The sequence below is a fragment of the Sebastes umbrosus genome, chromosome 11, assembly GCF_015220745.1.
Source record: "Sebastes umbrosus isolate fSebUmb1 chromosome 11, fSebUmb1.pri, whole genome shotgun sequence".
In the NCBI taxonomy this organism is placed as follows: domain Eukaryota; kingdom Metazoa; phylum Chordata; class Actinopteri; order Perciformes; family Sebastidae; genus Sebastes; species Sebastes umbrosus.
Genome location: NC_051279.1, coordinates 17,947,277 through 17,974,794, shown reverse-complemented (window position 1 = coordinate 17,974,794; position 27,518 = coordinate 17,947,277). Strand labels below are relative to the sequence as shown.

Genomic DNA, 27,518 nt, shown 5'->3' with positions numbered 1-27,518 from the left:
AAATACTGTGAAAGTATCGAAACGCTCAATCCACAGGGAAATACACACAGCCCGTATTCAGAAACTCTGCATTTGAAACAAGCTGTCAAAATTTCTGTCCATTTGTGATGTCACTCATATACAATATTTAGACCCTTCACCCAGTTTTAAGCTTAAACATTCTAAATGTGTCCCAGTTTATTTCCTGGTTGCATTGCATGTGAATGTCATCAGCTGACAGGAAGTACACATGGACCAAAGCTGTTGTATAGCAAAGCAATCCTGTTGTAATCCTGTTGCAATACCATTGCAATTCCGTTGAAATGTTCTAAAACGGAGCGTTTAAGACGTAGGGTAAATACAGGCATATTCAGGGCGACAGTATGAGGATAATAACGTTTTTTTTAACATTAAAGCATGTAAATATGTTCTAGTAGAAACACAAAAAAAAGTATGAACCTGAAAATGAGCATGATATGGGACCTTTAAAGCCCACGTTAAAAGTAACCAGCGCCTTTTTAGAAAGATAATTTAAATTGTAGAAGTTTAAGATTACCTCAGTGTTAAAGCATATTTAAAAAACGCACTCTTTAACAATGTCGGACTTTATAATAAATGTCCTCTTTTCTGCGCTACCGTGTTTAAAAAAAAGGTAATTGTAGCGAGTTCGCGTTTTGTCCACTACCTCTCTCCGTAGCACTCACTGCTTTGCGCATGCGCAGTGCACTCCTTTACTCCCAGCGTGTGTGAAGAGTAACACACGCACAAAAAGTCTGTTTTGAAGACAGAAATAGTGATCATATAAGACGTATTTTTCACCAGTATGGGAGGACAGGCAAAGGGCAAAAAGAAAAGCAAGCCGAAGAGGAAAGACACTCGCCCAAACAGTAATTTTGATCATTATATTCAACATTTTTTCTTGTTATTTAACGTTAAAGTACAGTAAAGTCAACCTCTTAGACAGCAGCTAGTCGAAATTAACCTGTTATGCTTTGATTTTTAACTCTTTATGAGACCAAATGAGACAAACCTAACTCTCCACTTATTTATTTACAGCAGATGCAGGATTTGTTGGATTGTCACCTCAAGAAAGGATGAAACAAAGAGTACATGAAAGAGCCAAGAAGAAGACAGCTGAGAAGTACTCTGTGCAACAGCTACTAGAAAAGGTGACAGTGACAACATATCCACAACAAAGACATGACCCATTTCCAAATGTGTTTTTTTTTTTTTTTAAATTCTGATCATCTACTACTTGTTTGTTAAATGTGATCATGTGTTGTACAGACAGAGGAAAACATGGACAGTTTTGACTTTGAGATGGCTGGCCTTTTCTGTCAACGAGCCCTGGATGTGGAGCCCACCAACCTGCAAGCTCTAGACATGCAGGGACACATCTGCTCTGAACTAGGAGACGCACAGAAAGCTAAGGGAATATCCTTTTATGCAGGTTTATTCTTTCTTGTTGTGTGCATGTCAGTAATGCAGTCATTTTCATTTAAACACTGTTATATGTCCATGCTGTTTGAGTGGAGTGAGCCTCCTTGACCAATTATCTCTAAGCTTTTCTGCGTGCAGTGGAGCTGAGTCCAGATGTAGGCCACAGTAAGTACATGTACCTGGGACAAATCCACACAGGCCAGGAGGGTGTGGACTACTACACTAAGGGAATACAAGTCCTGCTGTCTGCATTGGAGAAACAAGAACAGACCACAGTGAGTGCACCCCCATTCACACTCACATTCCCTCTGGTTAATAATAATAATGATAATAATAATAATAATAATAATAAATTTGACTTATATAGCGCTTTTCATTTTTTTATACTTTATTTTTTCCTTTTTTCAAGGCTGTTTTCATATATGCAATCAACTGTTTGTAATTACAACAGTCTATAAACCAACTTTTAAGTAGATGAGCTTACAGACAAACCCATCAAGTACACTATAGAGAAAACAACCTCAACATTCAAAACCAAAACAAAACCAAGAAAAGAAATAACAATAATAATAATGACAAAAAGAAAGAGAAGAGTTAAAAAAACAAAACAACAAAGCAAACAAAATAAAGCGCTTTTCAGGGACTCAAAGACGCTTAACACTATAGAGGGAAAACGGTGTGGGACAAACAGAGGAGAAACGACACACACAGGCGCACTCTCATACATACACATGGACAAATGGGTAAGAGGGGGTGGGGCTAGGAGTAGGCAGAGTAGAAGAGATGGGTCTTGAGGTGGGACTGAAATAGGGTGAGGGAATCAGAATCTCTAATGTGTTGTGGGAGGGAGTTCCAAAGCTTGGGAGCTGACCCTCCTGGAGAATGCTCTGTCCCCAAAGCTGCGGAGGTTGGACTTGGGGGTAGAAAGTAGACCAGCTGAGGTGGATCTGAGGGACCGTTGGGGTTGGTAGGGGGAGAGGATGTCAGAGAGGTAGGGGGGAGCAAGTTGGTGGAGGGCTTTGTAGGAGAGGGTCAGGATTTTTGTAGGTGATCCGGTGGGAAACAGGGAGCGTGATGTGATGCCATGATTTGGTGTGAGTTAGGAGTCGGGCAGCTGCGTTCTGGACCAGTTGGAGTTTATTGATGGAGGTGGTGCTGATGCCGTAGAGGAGAGAGTTGCAGTAGTTGAGGCGGGAGGAGATGAAGGCGTGGATGAGCTCGGCAGCTCGGACCTTGGCAATATTGCGTAAATGGTAAATGGACTTGCATTTATATAGCACTTTTCTAGACTTCCGACCACTCAACGTACTTTACACTACATGTCAGCATTCACCCATTCATTCATACACTGATGGCAGAGGCTGGTAAGGTGCAAACTTTGCACATGAGGATCTAATCTAAATACTCATTCACACACCGATGGCTATGCCTTCGGGAGCAATTTGGGGTTAAGTGTCTTGCTCAAGGACACATCGACATGTGACCCGGAGCAGCCGGGGATCAAACCACCAACCTTCCGATTGGTGGACGACCTGCTCTGCCCTTGGAGCCACAGCCGCGTAGGTGGTAGAAGGAGATTTTGACATCCTCTACATCAACTAGGGAGAAATGCCAATGCACCAAAGGCTTAATGCTAGTGTAGTGGTATTTATCTTCACAAGAGGGTGCTGTTGAACAATATATGAAATAATTATTATCTATCTCTATATTGCATGCATACATTTCACTTTGTCATGACAGAGATCTATTGAGCAGTGTCAGTTCAACTGAATGTCAATAAATGAATCACATGGTAGTGGATATGCTCAGTTATTATGGTTACCTGTAGTGTTACCGTCACCCACTATTCATTACTTTATGTCTTAAAAATGTTACTAATTACATATAAATTACAAGTAATTAGAAAATACTTTGTAACATTGAATTCACCAACCCACAACAACCTCTATTTTATACTGAGAATGTAAAACAGAAGTCCTTAGGCAATTCTCTGAGCTCCTTGTTTCAAATGTTTTATTTTTATTTTGAAGCACCATCATGTAAGTCGCATACAGCAATGTCATAGAACACAACACGTCTTAAAAAAAAGAAACCCTCAAGCCTTTTCCTCCCTATGAGTGCTGTTTAATTCTTTAGACTTGTCCTTGAGGACATATCTGATCCTTTCCAAAGTGTCTGTTAATGCGGTCAGTCATCGTTTGAGTGATGGTGTTTCTTTGCATTGAGTATGCCATATGACAGGAGTTGTTGCTGGGGACTTAAATCGTCAGAACATCCAATAATTATCAAAATAGGGTCTGGAGTTATTGAATTTTGAGCACCTTTAAAAGGACTGATGTGTCCAGAGGAATTTTCATAACATTCATTTTGATTTTGGCCACTTTTTTGTTGTCCCTGTTCACTAATAGAAATCGGAATTTGCCCAAGTTATCTAAGACATTAGTGCCTTTTAGTTATTTAAGTAAATATCCAGAGATTTATTATTAATAATGGCTCAGCTTTAAGGTGTTACATTCATCTAAAAATGTCTTGTTCTTTTCCAATTGAATTCACAAATTGTCTAGCCTACATTATTTCATGTTTATGATTAGTGTCAATTTATATAACGTTTCTCATAGCGTAAAAATGTTTGACTCGACAGTCTCTTTATTATTTTCATAGCATATTATATAGTGTAACAAGGAAAAGCTGTGAGCTATTCTGTATAATTTAAAACCTCATAGGCCCTTTCTCACCGCAGACATTTTGACTTGTCATAGGAGGAAAAGCACAGCTGTTACTAATAACATTAACAATGGCTCCATTCTATTCAAGTGTCCCAGTAAGCCGTGACAGTGAGCCAGCATTGACACCGAAACCGAAGCAGCTAAATGGAATTCAGCCATCATCAATTTTATTATTTACACCTGTGCTTTTTCTACTGTGATATGTGTCTCTGGGGATTACAGGGAAGTTGTGCAGTGTTTTCCTTTAACTGATAACTTATTTGGTAATAAAAGAAATGTGCTTGCTATGCTCACTATCTTTTGATTTATTATTTTTAATAAAACTTTTGACACCTTTTCAAGACATCTGCCCTCTGCTCTTTAAGGAGGCTCAGGCCGGAGCTGCTGCCCCATCAGATAAGGACGCCGAGCTCCCCACAGCGAAGGATGTTTCTGTAGCCTACTGCTCCATGGCCGAGATTTACCTCACAGACCTCTGGTACTAGAGCTCACAGAGTCTCTCTCTTGACACCTATAACCCCATTTCATGTTACTGATGTAGTAATGAGTTGAGATTTGTCTTTCTCTGTGTGTATGTGTCTGTGTGTGTGTGCACATAGCATGGAAGAGGGAGCTGCAGACAAGTGCAGAGAGTTCATTGAGAGAGCATTACAGTATCACCATGACAACCCTGAGGCTCTACAGCTCATGGCAAGTTACCTGTTCAGTACAGAGAGAAACCAGGTCAGTCCACACACGCACACACGCATATATACACACACACACACACTCGGGATGAGTTATCGCCACATTAAAGCGGGAATCTGCTGAGTTAATTATTCCGAGCAAATTGAATTGTATGTCATTAATCAGCAGATGGACACTCGCATTAACACGCACACACACAGACGGGTCATGCCGATAGGAATGTTAATTACTGGGCAGATCGTTGAGGTCATATAGTCATCTGATAAATGAGAGAATGTAGCCTATTGGACTCAATTTTGAAAATATGCAACAAGAACTCTGCAGGATGAAGCGTCTGACAATGAGCTTAAAAGAATGTCTTAATTATGTTTTCTCTATTTTGACTAAAATATTTCATTTTCAAGACATAATTAAAGGTATTGCTGCTTTACCAACTGTTATTAAAGACAGACAAACAGTCAAGGCAAATCTTTTCTCCGAGAACCAAATGTGGAGCGTTGTTAAGAATGTGTCCCATTTTTGTTCTTGCGAGAAATTTCAAAGTGGTAAGACGTCGCAACCTGCGAGTTATTCAGGTCACTAATGTATCTTTGAGTTGAATAAAACACATTTTCATCCATTTACAGTTCTCTTAGGTTGTAGAATAAAATGTGCTATGAGTCTGGAATTTCAAATTTAAGACATAATAACCTTCCAGTGTTTCCTGGATACCGTTTAATACAGAGGGGAAAAATGTAGTCAAAATTGTTCACAGCGACGTCTGTGGATTATCCAGTGCATTGTTAATGGAAAGGCATTTTTCTGTTCAAACATGACAACAAACCTTCTAAATGGGCCCCTTTGTATTTCCCATTGCAATGTTTGTTAATGTAGTAGCTGACAGGAAGTAAACTTTGACAAAAAGCTGTTGCCCTAGCAACATAATGGCAATGAAAAGGTCTATAATTTTCCCAATGCTGTGAGCACCACAAATACCACCACTGCTTTGTATTGACAATGTGTCAGCGGTGGATATCTCAAAACCTGAGCAAATAAGAACAAACTATCTTCAGACATTATCCTTCATGCTCTTACATCACCAAACTGAGGAAAAACAAGAGCTTCTGAAGTGGATCTGTAATACTAGTTGTAAACTGCGGGGGTCAGGCTGGCTCCAGTCACACTTTACAGCATCCCACATCCAGCAACAGCCTATTTAGCAATAATCTGGTAGTAATTTAGAAAAACTAATAAAAATTGACCTCATATTAATTAAAATATCGTTGACATCTATAGAGCATTCAGGATCCAGCCTGTAAAAGTGAAACAAATTCTTTCCCTTGTTAGTCATATTTGTGTGTCTTCTTCTATTAGTATATATGCGGTAGCGGGTTTAGGTGTACAGTCATACATATACACCTCATTAATTTACATGTATATGCATTTCGCTGTCATCAGGAAGGCAAAGAATACCTGTTGAAGAGTGTTGGATCATGGCTTCCTGCCCAGAAACAGAGTGCAGCTTCTTCCAGCTCAGATGAAGACATGCAGGTGAGTTGGAGCTGTGCTTAGTGTTTCTCTGACAGCAGATCCCAGTTTATTTATAAAGCACTTTCAACTAACGGGATTGTCACAGTGTGCTTTGCAGCGAGCACAAACATAAGGACACCAGTAGAGATAAAAAGTAAGAGATAATAAAATGAGGGATAATAAAAAATAAAAGATGGAACAAATACTTCACAAACCAGTGTGCTTTTGTGTGTGTGTGTGTGTGTGTGTGTGTGTGTGCGCCTGTGTAAAGACAGAGCGGATATGAAAGCACAAGGCAAAAAACCAGGAAAGTGTATAAAGGATAAGTCAGCAAATTACTACAGGGAATTTGACAAAGACAAAAGGAATGGCTGTAGTGTCAAAGTAAGGATGGCTTCTAAATGACGGCGCCCTGAGTTTACATTCAAATACTGAGCAAATGTGATATAAGACGGGCTGGGGGTGATGATTTGAGACAAAAATCCCAGTGGCACCACTGTTATGACTCTTATCTTGAGGAGCAGGTTGATCTGAACTCAGCCTGCCCACATCTCTCGCTGTGATTAACAGCCACATAGCTGCAGAATGTTTCGTAACTTGAAATTGGTTCGTGTTATCATCAGACAAAGGAAGAACTTTGTTTGTGTAAACACCGTAGAGGTGACGGCGTTGTCTTTCTTTTCCCTCCAGAATGAGATCCCTCCGTACGAGTCTCGCGTCACCACGGCCAAACTGCTCATCGAGTCCGAGGAATACGAGGTAAAATGGGTGTGCGCTGTTGTTGGTCTGTGTGTGTGTGTTTCATGATGGGACGGCGGCCTTTCTAGTGAATAGCACTGAAGGTGGGAAGGCCATGCCTGGTCTTTATCCCCTCCAGAGTTCAGTGTCAATAATTAAAGAGCGGTATTTACAGAGAGGGACCGGGTAAGAAGGGAGGGTAGGAGGGGGGGTGTGAAGAAGGGGAGAAAAAAAAAAAGGAAGGCAGCTCTAGTCTGATGAATTGCTGCCATATCTGTGATACGGCGCACTTCTGGATCACTCATCAATTTCCAGTATTAATGGCCTTGATTTTAGTGGCTCACTGCCTTCAGTTCGGTGCTAAAACCCCTAACAGCCATTAACGCTTCAAGTCATTTTCTGTGATTACTGCCACACCAACAGCAGTTCAGCTATTTTCTGTTGTGATCCAGTGATTAATTTGTAGTCACTCTTGTTGAGTGGTTTATGGTTATTACTGACAGGAAATGAGAACAGCGTCCTTTCCCCCCCACCACACGCCCAAATGGCTCAGCTGCAGTTATATATGTGTGTGTGTGTGCATGTAGGGGGGAGATGGGCTGTCAGGTGTATCAGTAAAATGACAACGTCTCGGTCCACAGTTTCTGACATGTCGTTTGTCTTCATCCTCCCGTTGGTGTGTCATCAAGCCCCGAAACACAAACTGCACACATCCTGAGTGCTTTTTCTTTCTGTATGCACACGTATGCATATATATAAACATATATACATATCTATGCATGCACAAGGTTGGTCATATTTGCTTTTATCCACCGGCTAGGTGAAAGTTTGTGACGGAAATCGAGCTTAAGGATGGAAGTGGTGTAGAAGCAGGCTGTTTTTCTGTCCGTCTCTCCCAGACTGGGACTTAGCCGGATTTGATAGTAACATCCTCTCTTCTCTTTCCTTCCTCTGTCGCACACACACACACACACACTCATTTTTGTGCTCACTATCTCTCCCTGTGGACTTTAAATCTATTCACAACTAAACTCCTGTGTAAAGTTGTGTTGCTTCCCGTCTGTAACAGTTTGAAGGCTACCTTCTTAGCGGGGTGCCAGAGTGCGACGACTTGCCCGTATTTTTTTCCCTATTGAATATTTTGTTTGGTCTTCCAAACTGAGCCAAGGCTTTGAAAAATTGATTAATATATATGCCAAAGAAAACACATTAAAGCATTTTTGTGTGTGTTCTGCAGCTGCTTCGAGTATACGGCTATTTCTAGTAAATAATAGTTCATTTTAGAATAACAGAAGTGGTTGAAGAACTACCGTGTTCTTTGCCAAAAAGCATTTGTCTATCTCTGTTGGAGATTCTTTTGTCTGATGAATGTAGTTTAGGTTTGTACATTCAGTCCATTATTAGTTTGAATTGGAGCAAATTAGGCATTTATGATTGCATTGGCCGAATTATCTAGATGCATGGTAATATCTTGATAGTTATTGGGGGGGGGAAATCATGTTAGAGCATGGTGGTGACAGATTAAATCACATTAAAATGGCCTTTAGGTGTTTGACCCAAAGACATGTCAATGGTAGGTAGGTGGCGTCTTATCGTTGTGACTTTACTAGGTGAAAACAAGGATCTCACACATTAAACATCTGACCTTTTGCTATCTGAAATAACACCTCTGCCCTTTTTTTCTCATGTTTTTTTTATTAAAGCCAATTCAATTCTTATGACATTAATAGAAGTGGTCACCAATTCAGCGCCAGTGGGCAGCATCTGCAATAGCAATGAAGAATGTAAGAGTATCAGTGCCAGATGAAACATCTTTTATAATGCTGTCAAGGCCTTGACTTCCGCTATGGTTTTGAGGAAAATCCTTTCAGAAGCGAGTTTTCCTTTCAATTTGTAAGCCGAGTGCGCATGAAAAGTTCAAAATGAAATTGGGTTTGGCTGACAAAGTGGTTGTTTTATGATACTCGAGTCGCTTATAATATAGAGTCAAGAGCATGGAAACAATGACACCAACTGGTGGTAAAAGCGTTGTATTGTGTACTTGTCTCATGCTCTTTGTAAATAAATTGGCATTGGAAAAAAAAAAAACTTTTCTTGAAAACAAACGTTTCACGATAGCTCCTCTTCTCTTCAGTCTTCTGTCTCAACAAGACGTGGATCTGTGCCACCTAATTTAGAAGGGGGGGGGGAGAAAGCCACCAAAAATTGCTTTTCAAAGTCTTTTTTTTCCTCTTTTGATTGCTTTTGAGGAGAAACACTTGAATGCATGCCAAATTTGTCTCTGATTTCCATAGCTGTAATGGATATTTAGTAGAAGCACACGAGGGGTGCTTAAAAGCAGCAGAAGTGAGACAACTGTAAAGGGATCATTGTCTGTAGCGCTGAAACAACTAGTTAATAAAAGATGTTTTCTGGATGGAAGTTTAATTGACAACAGTTTTCATAAATTAATTGTTTTTTGTCATTTATCACCAATAAAAAAAGCTTAATGTTTGCAGGATCCACCCTCTGATGTGGGAGAATTTGCTGCTTTTCTCTGTTTCATATCACTGTGAACTGAATATCTTTTTTGGGGTTTTAAGTTGGAGAAAAGAAACAATTTGAAAGCATTGCTGTGGGAAAATTGTGATTTCTGATATTTTCCAGACTAAACCAGTGCTGAAATGATTGGTGGAATAATCAATTAGTCAATCAATCACTGATTATTTTAATAATCTGATAATCGTTTAAGTCATCAAGCAAGAACACCGACCATTCTCCTGTCCCGTCTTCTCCATTGTGAGGATATGCGGCTTTTCTCTGCTTTATGTAATTGTAAGTAGAATATCTTTGGGTTTTGGACTAAACAATCAGTTTTTTTAATAATTTCTTTACTTTTGATAACGAAGACTAAACAGTTAATTAATTAATCAAGAGATTATTTGTAGGGCTGCCCCCTCTTAGTCGGTTACTCAGCTAATCGCTCATTTTGGTCTTAGTCGACTAAAATTTCTTGAGTCGATTAGGTGTTTTTTATGCTTTTTTTCATGCTGAATGACTTATTTCCAAGAAACTTATGTGCACATCTCTGGTAAACACATGATTTAAAGTGGTGCTTTTGTGTGATTCTTTGTGGAGGAACTCAGTTTTACAGATCTGTCAATTAAATCAACTAATCGATTAATTGTATGAGTGTTAGTCGACATGAATTTCTTTGTTAAGGACAGCCCTAATTATTTGACAATTAAATAATATTTAATTGTAGGCCCTAAATTCATGCTTTATTATACTGAAATGTTACATTTTTGTTTAATGGAGAAACAAATGTGCTTTGTAGTAACAACGCCGCCCTCAGAGACCACAGTTTTCTCACCGTCGCTGTCAAGCAGACAGACACACATATTACCATCATCATCACCCATCACCGCCACTAATTCACTTGCCACACAGCAGACAGACAGACAGACAAACAGACGGACGGCCTCCCTTGACAGCCATTAAGGTGTCTGTTGGGCGTAGTTGTCACGGCAGCTGATGGTTAGTTACTCTCCTTGTCGTTGTCACTCTTGTTTGCTTTCATGTTGTTCCTTGAACATTCCTGTTCTTAAATTTAGCTCACGATGGAGAGCAGCTTGTACTTTCCAATGTGGCTTACAAGTACAGTTAGCACTGACATCCCCAGGATTTATTTGCTTAGGTGTAGACGTCCCTGTTTGTGCGTGCATGTGTGTGTGTGTGTGTGTTTGTATGAGTTCCTGTGTGTTAGAGATACGGCTTGCCCTCGCTTGTAAAGTGATTTGTCTTTCTCCTGTCTCTGCTGTGCGCTCCGGTAAAATGATTCTGTTAAACAAAATTGCCTGAAGATCACACACACACACACATAAAAACACACACACACATGCACAAACTGCACACGCACACAATGGCCATTATAAATGAGTTCCTCCCCAGAGTGCTGCTTTAAAAAAAAAAAAATCTTTAACAGGTCTTGAAATAAAGAGGACAACATGTTCGTCGTGTCTTTACCGTGTGTGTCTTCGTGGTGCATTGTTGTTGTTCGTGGACCAGTTTTGCATTGTTTATTGAGACTTTTTTTGTGCCCTTCCTTCCAATTTTCGCACTTTTTCCCTCGCAGTACCCCCTCTCTCTTCCCCTTATCTTCACGCGAATATTAATCTTGTTGTTGTTGAGAGCGTGAAGCGGCTTAAGAATCTCTGAATCTTTAATCACTCGCCCCTGGGTTGACCAGTGTAGTTAGGAGGGAGTACAGTCGGAAATGATATAATGGTTATCATTGCTCACTTATCCCGGCTCCCAGATATCTCTTGTTCTATTTTTGTTGCTCCAAAACTGCCTGTTCTATCGGTTGTTTAATACCCAGACAGATCTTTACTCCTATCTCTTCTATCTATCTAGTGCTTGGCTCGAATTACTGTGTGTGTGTGTGTGTGCATGTGTGTCTGCCTGTCACATTGGTGTGGTGCAATGAAAGTCAAGTAGATGATTCTGACGCTGGGCATGAATCCATTCATCATCAGCTGGGATTAGGTGTTTTTGTTTGTGTATTTTTAATCAGTCATTAATTAATTAAAGACAATGGGTTTTCAGCTGATAATTGGTCCAGCAATCAATCAACTGACTCCCTGACACGCACATTTGCACGCTCTTAATGAGATACTCTCTCAATTAACCCGACTCTCCCTTCAGTCTGCGCAGGCAGCTGACCTCTTTATCGCCACCGGAAGCAACGCAGGCTTAATGAAAAGAGAAGAGACATCCAAAGAGCGGGAGGGGAGGAAAAAATTAGGAAGCTCTCCAGCTAATAAGACCGCCTTAACAAGAAACAAGTGCTGCTTGTTGTGCTCACTGTTGTGCGCGCTGCTTTGTTATAGTGTGCGGCCGTGTGTCAGTGCGTGCGCAGGTACGTGCGTGTCTTTTATTCTTGCCCTTCACCACGGGTGATTGGCTAACAGTCGCCTCCAACCTGAAGTTGACAAAAATCAATATATCATCACCTGGGGCCTCTCACACACACACATACACATACACACACATGCACACACACCACAACCACAGAATCCACAAGGAGAGAGGCAGAGCAAAACAAACACACAACCTACTTTAGTCAAGGTCTGTTTTCTGTAATAGAAACTTCCCACAGAAACCGAACCACACAGTGATTCTCTCTGGCAAAGGTCACCTTACATTAAACTCATTTTAGACCTCAAAAGGAGAGAGGGAAGTATGAGGAGGGGAGGGGGGGGGTTAAAGAGACAATGGGTCAGGCTGATATTTAAGTTTATTAGGCGTCCTGTGGATCGGTGCTGGTTAACAATATATTGACTGTTAATGTCTGTAAATGGATTAAAGGGGCAATCGAACAGAGTGACTATTGACTGCGCGATAAGCACTGGTGAGTGTGTCTATCGACGGCCATGTCTGTTGTCTTGTTGGTATCGATGATGTTGTGTATGGGACGCCGACCTCATAGGCGCTTATCAGACCCTCTGATCACTCTGATTGATCGAGCTGCCTGCAAGAGGCACAACACTGTGTGCAACAACAGCGTGTTTGTCCGTGCGTGCGTGCGTGCGTGCGTGCTTGTTTGTGGATTGAGGCTGTATCTATGAGTGTGTACTGCTGAATTTGTTAAACCTAAAAAGTTGTTTTCTTGTATGATGATGTTAAAGATCATTTCAAATCTCATTCCAATCTTTTAACCATCTTCTCTCTCTCTGTCTCTCTCTCTCTCTCTCTCTCTCTCTCTCTCTCTGCATTAGATGGCAGTAGATGTGTTGGAGGGTCTTCTGGAGGAGGATGATGAAGTCGTCCAGGTAAGCATTGAAGTGATGGCCCGGCTGCTTTTGTGTAGTAAACATGTGGTGGTGTGCAATATATTCATGTTTTCAGTTTTTTTATTTTTCATTAGCTGGAAGAAGATTTGTGCCTCTGAAAATGTGACACAAAAACTTAGAATTTTTGCTTTAACTGGTTTTGTATTTCCAGCATGTCTGTCTCTAACCCGGTTCCAGATCTCTGAATCGCAGCCCACATCTCTGATTTGTTCAGCAGTACCAGTTGGTCAGGTGGTGTCGTGCACTCGGTTGTAGAAACAATCGACCAATCAGAGCTTTTGTAGGGATTAAGAACATGAACAAGCGAACATAGGAACCTAGCTACATCCATGAAACAGCAACAGAAAAATGGTGTGTGGATGAGGTTGGTGCAGCTGTAAGTCAACTTATAGAAATAAAAATCTTTAAATCTTTAAAATCTTAAATCTTTGATTCTCATGAAAAACTTACAGCTCATAGCAACCACTATCACAGTTTCATCAATTTGCCCTTACTGAAACAAAATATCCCACCCAACTAGGGCCGTCCTCGACCACATCAAATTCTAGTTGAGTAATCGATTAATTGATTTAATCGACAGATCTGTAAAACTGAGTTTCTCCACAAAGAATCACACAAAAGCACCACTTTAAAAACATAAACTTTATTACATTTGTGATACACATACAACAACATCCACGAAATTTGACCCCTGCATTCAACCCATCCAAAGCATTTTAGGAGCAGTTGGCTGCTGTAAAGCGCCTGGGGAGCAACTTGGGGTTCAGTGTCTCGCTCAAGGACACTTCAACATGCAGACAGTAGGGACCGGGGATCGAATCGCCGACCTTGTGGTTAAAGGACGACCTTTCTCTACCCACTGAGCTACAGCAACCTCCAAATCATTTGTTGACCAGAGATGTGCTCATAAGTTTCTTGGAAATAATCATTCAGTATGACAAAAGCATAAAAAAAACGACTAATTGACTAAAGAAATCTTACTCGACTGAGAGCAAAACGATCTATTAGTTGACCAAGAGGGGACAGCCCTACACCCAATAAGAAATGGGTTAAACTACAGTGGTTTATTTCAGTCCGATTATTTTGCTAGTCTGTCCCAACTAATTAAGGTCTGTGTTCTGGGGTCTTTTTATGTTTTCCCCTTGAACGCAGTCTTCATTTTATAATACAGTAGCCACTAGCCGCTGCTGTATCTAACCAACTTGAAGGCACATCTTTTATCAGCCCAGTGGGAAGGAGAAACCTACGCATGCTTCTGCTGCCCACTGTTTATGTGTGTGCACAAAGAAGTGTCTACACACACCCACATTTTTGCATTACTTGCGTGCTCACACACACACACACACACAGAGTATGACTGAGAAGTTGAATGCTTATTAGAGAGTGACGTAAATGGCAGTATTTTCTGTGCTTTAGGAGGAAATATGTGCTGTCAGTGTGCTCCAAATCCCCACCGTCAGTGGCAGATGAAGTGAAGGTGTGCCACTGAGTGTCAGATTGAAGAGCACGGCAGTGTCTCTCTCTCTCTTTCTCTCCCCCACTCCCCCTTAGGCTCAGCCTCCCACACACACCCCTCAGCTGACAGATTGAGAGCAGTCATCGGGGGGCTGAACTTTTAAACTTTCTCCAGAGACGTACAGCTGTGACACTCGATTTGAGCGGGCCCGCAGCCAATCACACATGCATACAGTCACCGGCTCTAATGGTCAGGAAGTGTTTTGTCAGATCATACCACAGTTATGTTGCCAGAGACACATTGGCGTTGATGTCAGAAGTGTATGACAGACACATTCGACTACTCTCTCTCTTCCCTTCTTCGCCTCGCTCCCTTTCTTATTTCCCCTCTTAAGTGCAGCAGATAAGTTGTTAGCTCTCGCCTCCGTCTTCTTGCTCTTGCGTATCTCAAAGTTTGGAGGCTTACTTATAAAATGTTAAGTCTGCACAAACAACCGAGCTACAGTAGTTCCTTGCAAATCTTGTTTCAAAGGTATTCAATTGATTCATGATGCTTTTGTTCTTCCTTCAGCAGCACCATATGGGAACTAAGATGTGCCTTCACTTTGAAACGACAATAGTCTCGGTGATTTGATTGACAGACGCAGAGTTTTCTATTTTATTATGTGTGCTTCTGTCTGGAGGTTGTGGCAGCGTGGAGTGGATTCTCTAAAGTTCTTAATTAGCTAACTTTTTTTCATGTCTTAATTTTGAGTGTGGACGGCGTCTTTAACCACATACACAAAATATTTCACAGTGGACCATCTGTAAAGGGTTTTTTCTAGCCTTGTTCTAGCTGTTTTTGAAGAAAACGCTGTGGTTCTCATTTGTGAAGAAGTTAAAATTTTGAATTTAAGTGACCCAATTTCACTCTTCCTCTCCTGAATACACACAAGAAACACATTTCTGCATTCACAGAAAAAATGTCTCACTGATATAAATGTCATACTGCTGGTTCGGCAACATTACTACATTTATCCAGCGCTGCAGTTGTTCCGATAAGTACGGCTGCAGGGGGTAGCCTCCCACTCAGCATTGCTTAGTGGCAATTCTGAATTCAGTGTGGTATGCCTTGATGTGTTTGTTAGCTAAATGGTTGATTTGGCAGAGGTGCAGGAGGTCCCTACTGCCTCTGCCCTCAATCAATAATGAATAAAGCGAATATTTGTGTCTTGGTGCTTGAAGAACAGTGGGTGGGTGATCTTTGGCCTTAGATGAGAGGCGCACACACACCTCCAAGTTCACCGAGAGTTGGAGCGTGATTGTGTAGAGGTGGAAGAGCACAGTGTAGCAGCACAGTGTATGTATAATTATGTGGGAGAAAAAAATCATTTAAGTGGGTTTCAGCATACTAATTTAAAAGTTAAAAATATGCCTCCACTCACTGTTTGAACTCTGTGGAGCAACAGGAAGTGCCAAGTTGAGGTCAATCAGCCAGTTAACACCAAAGTCTACATGGTGCTCTCTTGAATTGAGTTATGTGCGTCAGAATCTTTGCGAAGGGTTTGTAACAGAAGATGATGAATTATTAGCAAATATTTGCGAATACATTGAGCTGTGAAAAACGCTTTGTGAATTAAATGTAATAGTTGTGGCAAATATGCTACTATGTTATAATGAAAGACAGATAACCTACCGGAGCAACACAGTGATCTATTATTCCTGGCATTATATTGTTCTCCCAGCGACTGATTGTATTATTCTGTTAAAGTAAATCAGTAAAAAACTGATGGACATATTGATGGATCTGAAGCTCTGCATTTAAAATAAGATGATACTATTGGTCTCATATGAAAATGTGGCAATTGAACCTACATGATGCTTGAAGAAAGTCTTTCTCAGTAAATGATTATTGCACAGACTAGAGTGTGTTTTATTAAGTAGTATTGTCTTTTAAAATATTGTAAATTTATTTTTTGTATTCATCGTTGATTCCTCAGGAAGGAGGTGTTTTTTGCATATTGGCATTTAATGCCCTGAACATAACCTGCTCTGGAGCAGGTCATGGTTTGGAGCTGAAGTTACCATGGTGATGTACCTCGCTGAAAAATTAGCCACCAACATGGAAGCAGAAAACCAGAGTCAAGGCTAGGGCTGGGCAATATGGAGAAAAGCAAATATCACACTTTTGTTTTACCAAATATGTCAATATCGATATTGCTACAATATTGTACGGTTGATTATTGGTGCTTTCACTAAATATTTACACAATGATAATCATCAGTAATGTGGATATAATAGCAAAAGGCAAATAATAGCACAGCTAGAACAGTCTGGTAACTTCAGAAAATGACTTCACTTTACTGTAATGCAGCCTTTAAAACCAGGAAAAGACAACACTTATGCCATATCACGATATCCAACATCTTAGACGATATCTAGTCTCATATCACAATATTGATATAATATCAATATACTGTCCAGAACTTGTTTGCCCACTAATCCTGCTTTCTGAGACAGGCCCCAGGACTGTGGTACTTCTATTCCTCCACGATTTCTATCTAGGCAGAATTATTTGTAGAATAAAATAACTAACCGTTAAATAAGGAGAATCTTAAACAAAATCTACACCCTCTAAATTAATAACAAGGCACAACACAACCTGTGATTATGATAAGATTTGAAATGCAGAGAAGATATCCGCCTGAGGGAATCTGTTTTTCATTTTATTATATTGTGTTTTGGTATATGTTTGAACAAAGTAATTGCATTTTTTTTTTTGCTATGAAAACAAATTGGTAGTGACAGATGGTAGGAGTCACAAGTCAGGTTTTAATTAATTGTGAAGCTACAGTATGTGCACAAGCAGCATTTGTAAATGAGTACAGTGTTGTCTGTCAGGATCGGATCATGTTGACAGTTATTATGTGAGTGATGGATTGTTGATTCCATGTTATATGTGTGAAACCTGTTTGTCAAAGAAGGATGTGGGATTTCATGCAGACGTGCTCCGTGAGGGTTACAAATCTATTTCCCTTGTCACAGCTCACTTACTGCAACAAAGAACGCTTTCTCCCTGTCTGAATCCCCCCCCCCAACAACACCACCACCACCACCACCAACCCGCCTCTCTTTCTCTTTGCCTCCCAGGTGTGGTATCTCTCCGGCTGGGTGTGCAACCTCCAGTTGGAAAAAGCAAAGGAGCAGCAAGAAAGAGAGGGAAGAGAAGTGACAGAGGAGGAGACGGAGGAGTGGAAGGCGTTGGAAGAGGCGGCCAGGTCGTACCTGACCAACGCTAAGAAGGTAATTCAAGCCATAAAATCTGCCCACAAACCAAAGATTGCTGCTTTTTGATGACGCAGATAGTTGTTTTTCATCTCTTATATGAATACGATTGAATTAATTTATTCAATGGAGCATGGCCGGTGGTGGAAAGTTACCAAGGACATTCACTGAATACAAATTTGTTGCACTTGTACTTAACTTAAATATTTCCATTTCAGCCCCCTATACATCTATTCTGCTACATTTCAGAGGGAAACATTCTTTTTACTCCACTATATCTATCTGAAAGCCATATTTCTTAGTTACTATGGTTCCTGGTGAATCCACAGTTCCTAGTTAATCGAATTGACTTATCATTGAAGCAATTTTTTAATGCAGAAATGCCAAACATTTTATGTTTTCACCTTCTCAAATGTGGCGATTTTTCTTAAATTGCAGGAATAATTTTGAGGTTTGGACCATTTGGTTGGATAAAACACAACAGTTGAATGTGTCCCTTTGAGCTCTGGATAATTGTGATGGGCATTCTCATGATTGTCTTACGCTTTACAAACTATTATTGAATTGATCAAGAAGATAATTAGCAGATTAATCCATAATGAAAAACCATTAGTTGCAGCCCTATATGATATAATTAAGCTCCACCTCAACCAACAAAAAGGGTTAAATGCTGTTTTAAAACAATGCATGAGTAATAATTAAAGCGTATTTGAGTTCTTTAAAAGCGCTATATAAGTTGAATTTATTAATAATAATGTAATGATATAACATAATAGTATAACACTCACAGGGACCATATCTCTGCTGTGATACTATCCTGATCAAACCTACGTACTTTTACTTTAAGTCAAATTTTGAATGCAGGCCTTTTACTTGTTATTGAGTATTATTTTTATAGTGAGGTATTGGTACTTTTACTTAAGTAAAGGATCTGAATACTTCTAACACCAATGTGCAAGGCAACTGTGGGTGCAGATAGTTCCATCCAGTACACTGTCACAATAGGTGAGGCTCATAAAAACCAGTACTTGTCAGAGAAGGAGGACATGCAGTACTTTGACCATGAGAGGATTCTAACTAAGCTCCATTGTTGCCACAGAAATGTCTTTTAGTACGATCTCAAAGAGGTTTAAACATACCGCTGTCTCTCACCCATTCCCCCTCACACACACACACGCACACACACACACACTCGGAGTGATGTGTCTCATTCATTCTGTCACTCTGTCAGGGAGCAATGCCTCCATGGGGCCGTGATTCATGTTAGTCTAAAATCCAATAGGCTTGTAAATCAGACAGCACAGACTGAAGGATGGCAGGCCTCACCTACGATTCTTTTCTCTACTTTCCTCTCCTTTTCACCTCCCCACCCAGCTACCCACCTTCCCCTCCTGCTCCCCCCCGCCGCATCGTGTTCCTCTACAGATGAGTAGGGGCAGCCGAGTGGCGATATATTGACGTCTGTCTCTCTTGCCAGCAGTGTAGTGACAGGCCTGTCTAACCAGCATCCACTGGGGATGTCCACGACTGAGACAGGAGCGAGGTGGGCTTTGAGCTGCCAAGAGGGAGAATGGATGAAACCGTGGGGAGGACAATAAAGGCACAGGGCACGTATAGATTTCAGCTGCCAGTTTTGTGGTGAGAGTTAATAAAGAAAAGAACAAAAACAAATATAAAAAAAAAAAATGAAATTGAGAAATTAAGTACTTAACCATTTTCGCACAGAGAGAATGAATTCAATGGAATAAAAACGTGAAAGACTGGGTGAGGCGTCAGAGCGTGACAGGTAAACAGCATAGCTGTTTCTTTGTAGAGCGAGTGAAGCAACAGGCGCAGAATAATGTGAAAGCAAAATACTCGGAAGACCTTGAAAAGGTGAGGTAAAATGTGGAGAGAAACCCCCCAACCCTCCCCTCGTAGCTCACTTAATTCCTCATCTCGCCGCTTTGGCTCATATGTGCGTGCATCTGTACGTTGTGTAGTCCAGATTCTCCCCTGTTTATATCCGAGCTTTGTTTCCCGAGCGTCACTGTGAGTGTTAATTATTAACGATGAGTCAGTCTGCTAGTTAAAATGGACTCCAACATGGAAATGAGGCCTCAAAGCCCAACGGCTTGTTTTGGCGCCAGTCCACTTCCCTGCATACTTTATGACTTTGCTAAGTGTGAGTGTGTGTGTGTGTGTGTGTGTGCGCGCGCGCGTGAGACAGTGAGAGAAAGCACGCCGGTACGCGTAGGCGCACCTTATGTGGATGCGCATATTTAATTATGGTTGTATGTGCCAACTTGCATATCTAATTATTTGCTAAGAAATGTCTTCATTATTCATCTCTTCTGTGATCGATACTCACGCACGCTCACACACATGCGCACGCACACACACACATACTGCATTCAGCTGAGATACTATAAAAAGGAATGATGGGGAAGGTACGGGTTGGTTGAGAGGACGAGAAAGAAGTGTAGGAGAGGAGCAGGAGTGGGAGAATGAAAAGGGGGGGAGGCGAGGAAGGGAACAGATTGGATGGCGTGTGTGGTTGTGTGTGTGGTTGTGTGTGTGTGTGTGGGTGCAGGGGGGTGTAGCTGGTGAATAGTGGCGAGGGTAAAATCAATAGTAAACCGGACGTGAAATGGAATTTGAGTCTCGGCCAGATAGGGTGCGATTGAAGAAGGATCTGCAGTGTATGCACAGAGGACAGCGTTATATATATGTGTGTGTGTGTGTGCATGTGCATACGCGTGCGTGAGTGTGTGTGAGTGTGCACAGACGAAGGCAGCTAGGGCAAACGGAGGTCAAAAGCTTTACTATTTGATGTGGCTGAAAGGGTGTCCCATGAGCAAGGATTGTGGGGTAGGGTTGGTCCGAGCCGAGGTGTGCTAGTCATGTAATTTTAATGCCTTTCCCTACCGAGGATGTGACTGGAGGACCGAAGTGTTAAGTTGTGTGTGTGTGCGCGTGTGCGTGTGTGTTTGTGTGGTCAGCCCTCTTGAGACTTCCAGCGACATGCCCTGTTCACACTCAAGAAGGTCTAATCTCAGCCAGTGTCACACCCTTTGCCAGTGAGGAAGTATGTTTGTATGACTGAGTGAAACAGAAGTTAAGAGGAAGAAAAATGTGTTAAATTCAATTCATGTAATTAACGCTCTCTTCCTAATGAAGGGATTCAGAGTGAAGTTGAGAGAGGAGGATGAGCAAGTGTCAAAATGTGAAAGTACGAAGAGGAAACTATCTCCTTGACAGGAAGGTCGTTCGTTGATGAGTGTGAGCGAAGGAAAAGCCAAAGACAGAGTGCGCGAGGCGAAAATGGTCAGGAGACAAGCCGGGAGAATGAAAGGCATTAGGAAATGAAATGAAAGAAGAGGTGAAATGAAAGGGGAAGTTAAGCACAGGTGTGGAACAGAAGGTGAACAATGATGGAATGATTAGGCTTTCACCACATAATCAGCCTGTCTTTATTCTGTCATAGGAGCTGTAGAAAAAGATTTCTATTAAGAGATGAGGGGAAAAGAATCAATTTAGGTATGAAAGGTACATTAGTGCTTATTATTACACTTTTGTCCGCTGCACACTGGACAAAAGATAGCACTTACAGATAATCTATGCTGGACCACACTATAGTATGTATCCAAAGAAATTAAGTAAGTGTAGAGATAAAATGAATTAAAGGCATACTTCAGATTTTTTTTTTATGTCAGCGCTTATTTATTGTTAAAGTTTCACTTTCTTTCTTACTTTTTTCAAGTTCTGTACTCCTTTGAACCAAGCAGAGAGCCCCGGCAGGCTGCAACATAATGGCCATAAACAGGGTGAGACCTCATTCAGCCTGCATTGTGCACCTTAAGCGACCATAATTCTGTTTTGTATTAAAATCCATAGGCCTATTCAATTCTGCTACCAAGGATTGGAACCGTTACTGTCATTATCATGAAGTCAAACTCGCCAGCTCTTCTCCGTAAGAGTTTCTTCGCTATGACTGCTGCCATGTTGATTTATGCCGCCACATTGTGTTTGGAAACTCAGAGAAGAATCACAAGTTTCAAATTGGTTTTCCCGGTTTACAAGGCAGCAAAGGGCATTGAATTTTAACAACATGCGTAGTAAGCGGCGAGACTTTTTGAAACGATTTTATTGAAAAGTAAAGAAATTCAGAATACATTGCTGCTGCATTGTGCTTTTTCTTGTTTATTTTAGATTCTATTGAGATGAATGACATTTGACCGTTTGTCCAGTATGAGGAACAGACTTAAAATGATCATTTCAACATCCCATCTGAGTAAAAACAAGTCTAAAAACAAACTGTGCGTTCCAATACCCATACTACCATACTATTTAGTATGCCAGAAAAATATTTAGTATGTCCCAATGCATAGTATGTCAAATGCAGTATGCCAAAAACACCAGGATGTCCTACTATATCCGGTCACATTTTGCAGTATGCAAGCCAGCATGCTTTGCTTTTTAAAGCATGTGAAGGCAGCTGCAGTATGTACTAAAAGTAAAAAGAAAAAGTGTTTGATTTGGAACTTAGACTAAGTGCCTACAGCCATGCCTTCGCACTAAACACAAACTACAGCTGAGGCTGATGGGAACGTCATTAGTTTGGCACGTATGTGGTCGAGGTAAATTTTGAGTTGATGATGGTGCTCAAAAAAAAGTCAAGGAATTACAGAAGTTGTTATAATTCATCCTCTGGGCACCATGAATGTCTGTATCAAATTTACTGGTACATGGTAAATGGACTTGCAGTTACTGTATGTAGCGCTTTTCTAGTCTTCCGACCACTCAAAGCACTTTACACTATACAGTATATCAGCATTCACACATTCATACACTGATGGCTGAGGCTGCCATTCAAGGTGCCAACCTGCCAATCAGGATCTAATCTAAATACTCATTCACACACCGATGGCACAGCCTTTGGGGTTAAGTATCTTGCTCAAGGACACATCCACATGTCCTACCTCTTTCATGGCAATCCTTCCAATAGTTGTTGAGATATTTCAATAAAAAACAAAAATGTCCTCATCAGAGTCATTCGAATTTATCCTCCAGCGTCTGTACAACATTTCTACATTGCAAAATGCCATCCAATAGTTATTTCTTAATTATTTTATAAAGAGCTGCAACAGTTAATCGATTAGTTATCAACTATTAAATTAATCGGCAACTATTTTGATAATCAGTTTGAGTAATTTTTAAGAAAAAAAAGTCATTTTTTTCTGACTCCAGCTTCTTAAATGTGAATATTTTCTGGTTTCTTTACTCCTCTATGACAGCAAACTGAATATCTTTGAGTTGTAGACAAAACAAGACATTTGAGGACGTCATCTTGGGCTTTTGGAAACACAGATTTTTCACCATTTTGACATTTTATAGATCAAACAAGAAATCGATTAATAGAGAAAATAATCGTCAGATTAATCGACAATGAAAATAATCATTAATTGTATCCCTAATTTTATACCCAATAGATATTTCACTCTAAAACACCAAAGTCAAACTCACTGTGGTGCTAGAGGAAAGTCAGGGGATCAAAGTCAGTAGTTCTGGGGATATTTCAGTCTGGACCGACCGACAGATTGACGCTGCCGTTCCTCGAGCCGTGGCGCTAACGTGGCTCAAAAGAATAGTGAGCACACCGTGAGAACAGACGTGTTTCTTCATGTGTTAAGTGTAAAATATCGTGTGTGTGTTTGCGGTGGTCAAGTGGGCTTTGGGCCGTGACTCGGGGCTTGAAAGTAGAGCAAAGTGGACCATGAAAGAGTTATACGATTACATACGCGCTCACACACTCTCCCTCCCACTCCAGGCAGCTCTCTGGGCCGTGAAAGTGAGAAGAGAAAACATAGGCTGTTGTAAATGAGAAAATGCCTGTGTTTTCTTGGGACGCCGATGCTGATCTCAGCAGCGTTGCCGTGCGGAATGTGTAAAGAATGGTTCCTGTTTGTTTAGCTAGTTGAAAGCATCACAATGAATAATCACAACCCATCCAGCAGACACACTAGGCTATTGATTCGTAGGAAATATCGCCACGTAGAAACACAATTTTCCAAATACCATTCAGCATTGTAGAACATACAGTACTTTTTTTATTTTGAACACGTTCACTGAATTTCTTACATTATTGCTTATATGCAGCTCATATGAAAGACAACCTCCACCTCGTACCCAAGGCTGTAATGTACAATTATTCTGGGTATTGAGCCAAGCCTATTGTAAAGCAAACTTTTATTCAGAGTGCTTGTTGTGGATAAACATCTCCAGGCATTTCAGAGTGACATTGGCAGAATGAAAATCAGTGTTTTTTTCCACTGTATATATGTGTGTGTGTGTGTGTGTGTGTGGTGCTTTAAGGAGGCTGAGAGGGTCAGCTCTCCCTCCGATATCAGACCCTGTGCCTGGACCTAGGTCACGCTCCACCTCCCTGGAGCTCCAACCTGCGGAGACAGCATCCACTTAAATATACACACACACACACACACACACACACACTTTTCACATTCTTACACTCCAAATGAGTTCCCATGGGACTGCGTGTCTCCTGTCAGGACCTGCTGTTGCTTAGAGACTGGTCCTGGGGCAAAGCAGTCACACACACTCTTCTTCACTCTCCTGGCCTCGTTACACTTTTAGTAAGAATGATGGCACTCAGCTGCTTATTGTCCGTGAGCTCAAGGGAGTGTGTATACGTGTGTGTGTGTGTTAGACTAAATAGAATAATATTCCTAGATCTTATAAACCATTCCCCACTCACCCTCCTTTTTTTTCTCTCTAGTTTTTATTTCTGGAAAGAAAAGCATAAATATAAATCGCTGTATCAGTTCCCCTTCCTCTGTATATGCACACACTAGAAGCACAGTGTTATGCTTTTGCTGTCCTTGGTGGTAGCTCCAGTAAGTTTTATCACCCAACTCCACTTTTGAGCTCAGTAATTACACACAAGCAGAGTATTTTACAGAGATAAATGTGCTGGCTGCTTTGAGAACGGGACTTTTTTTTTTTTTTTTTTTATCTTGTTCCTTCACGGCATATTTCACTGAGATAACAACTTTGATTATGTGCGTGTGCGCGCACATGTACGCCACATAACCATATGTGCTTCGGGATACATTTCTGTGTGTGTGCATGTGTGTGTGTGTGTGCCAATGCATGTTGCAGCAGCAAAAAGAAGATAAATGGTCTTTTTGTCTCTGGCGCGGCTGAACGGTGTATCAAATGTGCTGATTTGCCAAATGAAAGACAAAAAGTGTTTACCAGCGTTTTGTGAGCGTGACTGCGTCGCTGACAGAATGTAGCTGCTGTTGTTGGATATTTCAGGCGGCCTAACCAGCACTCGGAGACTTAAAACCTCCGGGCTGCTCAACTCCAAGCTGCTGCTTACTGATGCTGCGGTGATGCACATGTTATCTTCAGCGACACAATGGAAGAGCTTCAGTCGAGAGCTTTTCACTCGCTGTATCTCATTTTGTGTTTTGCCTCCGCAGTATAATTTTGCACTTCATGTTCGGTCTCAACATTTCCGCTGGTGTATAACCTACTTTCTATTTAAAATTTCCATTTTTCCAGACTACTTACTTGCCCATTACACACTTGCATCATCCTTTTTTTGTCTTTTTTCCCCCTCTCCCTCTTCCCCCAGCTGTACAATAAGCTGCGATGTGATGACCAGCCGATTTTGGAACACGTGGAGCAGCTGCTGGGCGATCTGGGAGGAGAGCTGGAGGCAGAGGAGGGAGACCCCGTGTTGGATGAAGACTATGAACCCTGTAGTGATGAGGAGGAGGAGGACAATGCAGCCATGGAACACTGACCACAGCCCCCTTTGCTTGTACTTGTAATTTCCCATCTTGTTTCCCTCTAGTTAAAATATTCTGGTGCACTCTCTAAAGTGCCTTTTGTACTGGCTATCCTTTCACACCACTTTATCAAATTTGAAATCAAGTGAGATGCACAAAAAAAGAGTGGCATTAAAAGCTGCAGTCTATTCAAATCTCTTTCCGTCACTTGTTTAATGCTTTTGGTGAAATAAGTGCATACTTGAGTAATGCTTCCTGTAATCTCCTTAGTAAGAAATTAGTTTTAGAGCTTTACTTCTTACCAGCAGCAGAGGCAAAACACCTTTTGACTGCTTTTACCTCGTACACACCCACGCATTGGTTTCTACAAGCAAACATACAGGGTACATGTGCACAAGATCACACAAAAGCTGCACGTTAATTACTTCAGCTCTTCCTCAATACAACAGCAGCGGTAGCAGCAGTGTTTCCCTCCCAGACTGCTTTAAAGGGAAATATCTCAACAGGAAGTGAGCATTATTAGAAAAACTGTCTGCCAACAAACAGTCAGTGCTATCTTTACATGTAACGGTTCTAATATTCTAAGTTCATGTGCGATTCTTGAATTTTTATGCTATTCAGTTTATTCTCCTGCTTTGGGTTTTTCCTATTTTTTTGGATTGGATTCAACAAGGCAAGACACAATAGAGAGAATTTGACATTAACTTATGCAGCATGGGTTTCTGTGGCTGCTAGACGGTTCAAAGCGGCTGGTACAAAGCCTCTCAGAAAGGAAAAACTCTGACTTCTTTTTTTTTTTTTCACATTGCAGCCTTTTAAAATTCTCAGACAAGGCTATGTAGTGTAACGGCACGGGTTAGTGTAATGCAATGACACAATAATGGACCAATGCTTTTCGCTTTCTTTTATATTTTTTCACAATCGAGTTCAGTAAGGTGAATAGCAGGAGTTTGTACTGAGTGGTAGACCGCTACACACGGAGCAGAAAAGATTGGTTTGAACATTTTTTTTATAACTAACAGCAAAAACAAATAATCAACATGTACAACATTCACAGCATGACAAACTATTGGTTCATTTTAAAACCTACCCTGTGGTAATAGTGGATACACTTTTCCACATTACAGCCTATCACTATTGGGATTGACTGGCTATTTAATTTAGATTTGTTAAACATAATAAAACGCAGTTTGTACTAAGGCTGTCAATCGATTAAAATATTTAATTTCAAAATTAATCACACATTTTTAATCTATTCAAAATATACCCTATAGGGAGATTTGCCAAGTATTTAATACTCTTATCAACATGGGATTGGACAAATATGCTGCTTTATGCAAATGTATTTCTATATTTATTACTGAAATCAATCAAAAACACAAAACAATGACAAATATTGTCCAGAAACCCTCACAGGTACTGCATTTAGCATAAAAAATATGCTCAAATCATAACATGGCAAACTCAAGCCCAACAGGCAACAACAGCTGTCAGTGTTTCAGTGTGCTGACTTGACTATGACTTGCCCCAAATTGCATGTGATTATCATAAAGTGGGCATGTCTGTAAAAGGGGAGACTCGTGGGTACCCATAGAACCCATTTTCATTCACATATCTTGAGGTCAGAGGTCAAGGGACCCCTTTGAAAATGGCCAGGACAGTTTTTCCTCACCAAAATTTAGCGTAAGTCTGTAGCGTTATTCAGCCTCATTCTCGACAAGCTAGTACGACATGGCTGGTACCAATGGATTCCTTAGGTTTTTCTAGTTTCATATGCCAGTACCTTTATTATCGCGTTAACTTTGACAGCCCTAGTTTGTACATACGTTTCTATGCACCTTTGCAAATTATATTATGGACACAACAGTTTTCTCAAGCCCTGATATATTTTTGGTGCGTGTCAGAGTTGTTATTTTTTTTCCATAAACTGACATTTTCTCCCCAGATACCGTTTAGTAGTGGGACTGTATGTGGTGCACATGCTGTAACACACATATACCACAGAGGATATCTCCATGCCTGTTAACAAACACACCACAGGCATCCACTGCTGCACGGCCCCTTTGAAGAATTTCATAAGCGGTAAATGG

The 27,518-nt window shown here is 40.8% G+C and overlaps 1 protein-coding gene across 1 annotated transcript; it reads left to right on the top strand.

The window, feature by feature from the left end:
• Window positions 1-672: 672 nt before the first annotated feature.
• si:dkey-12j5.1 (probable assembly chaperone of rpl4) lies at window positions 673-25,626 on the top strand. The gene is made up of 11 exons (XM_037784236.1): window positions 673-866; window positions 1,036-1,148; window positions 1,267-1,413; window positions 1,542-1,694; window positions 4,511-4,623; window positions 4,745-4,868; window positions 6,270-6,362; window positions 7,032-7,100; window positions 12,839-12,892; window positions 17,498-17,650; window positions 25,272-25,626. The coding sequence occupies exons 1-11, from the start codon at window positions 803-805 to the stop codon at window positions 25,440-25,442; spliced, it is 1,254 nt and encodes a 417-aa protein (XP_037640164.1). The 5' UTR covers window positions 673-802; the 3' UTR covers window positions 25,443-25,626.
• Window positions 25,627-27,518: the final 1,892 nt, after the last annotated feature.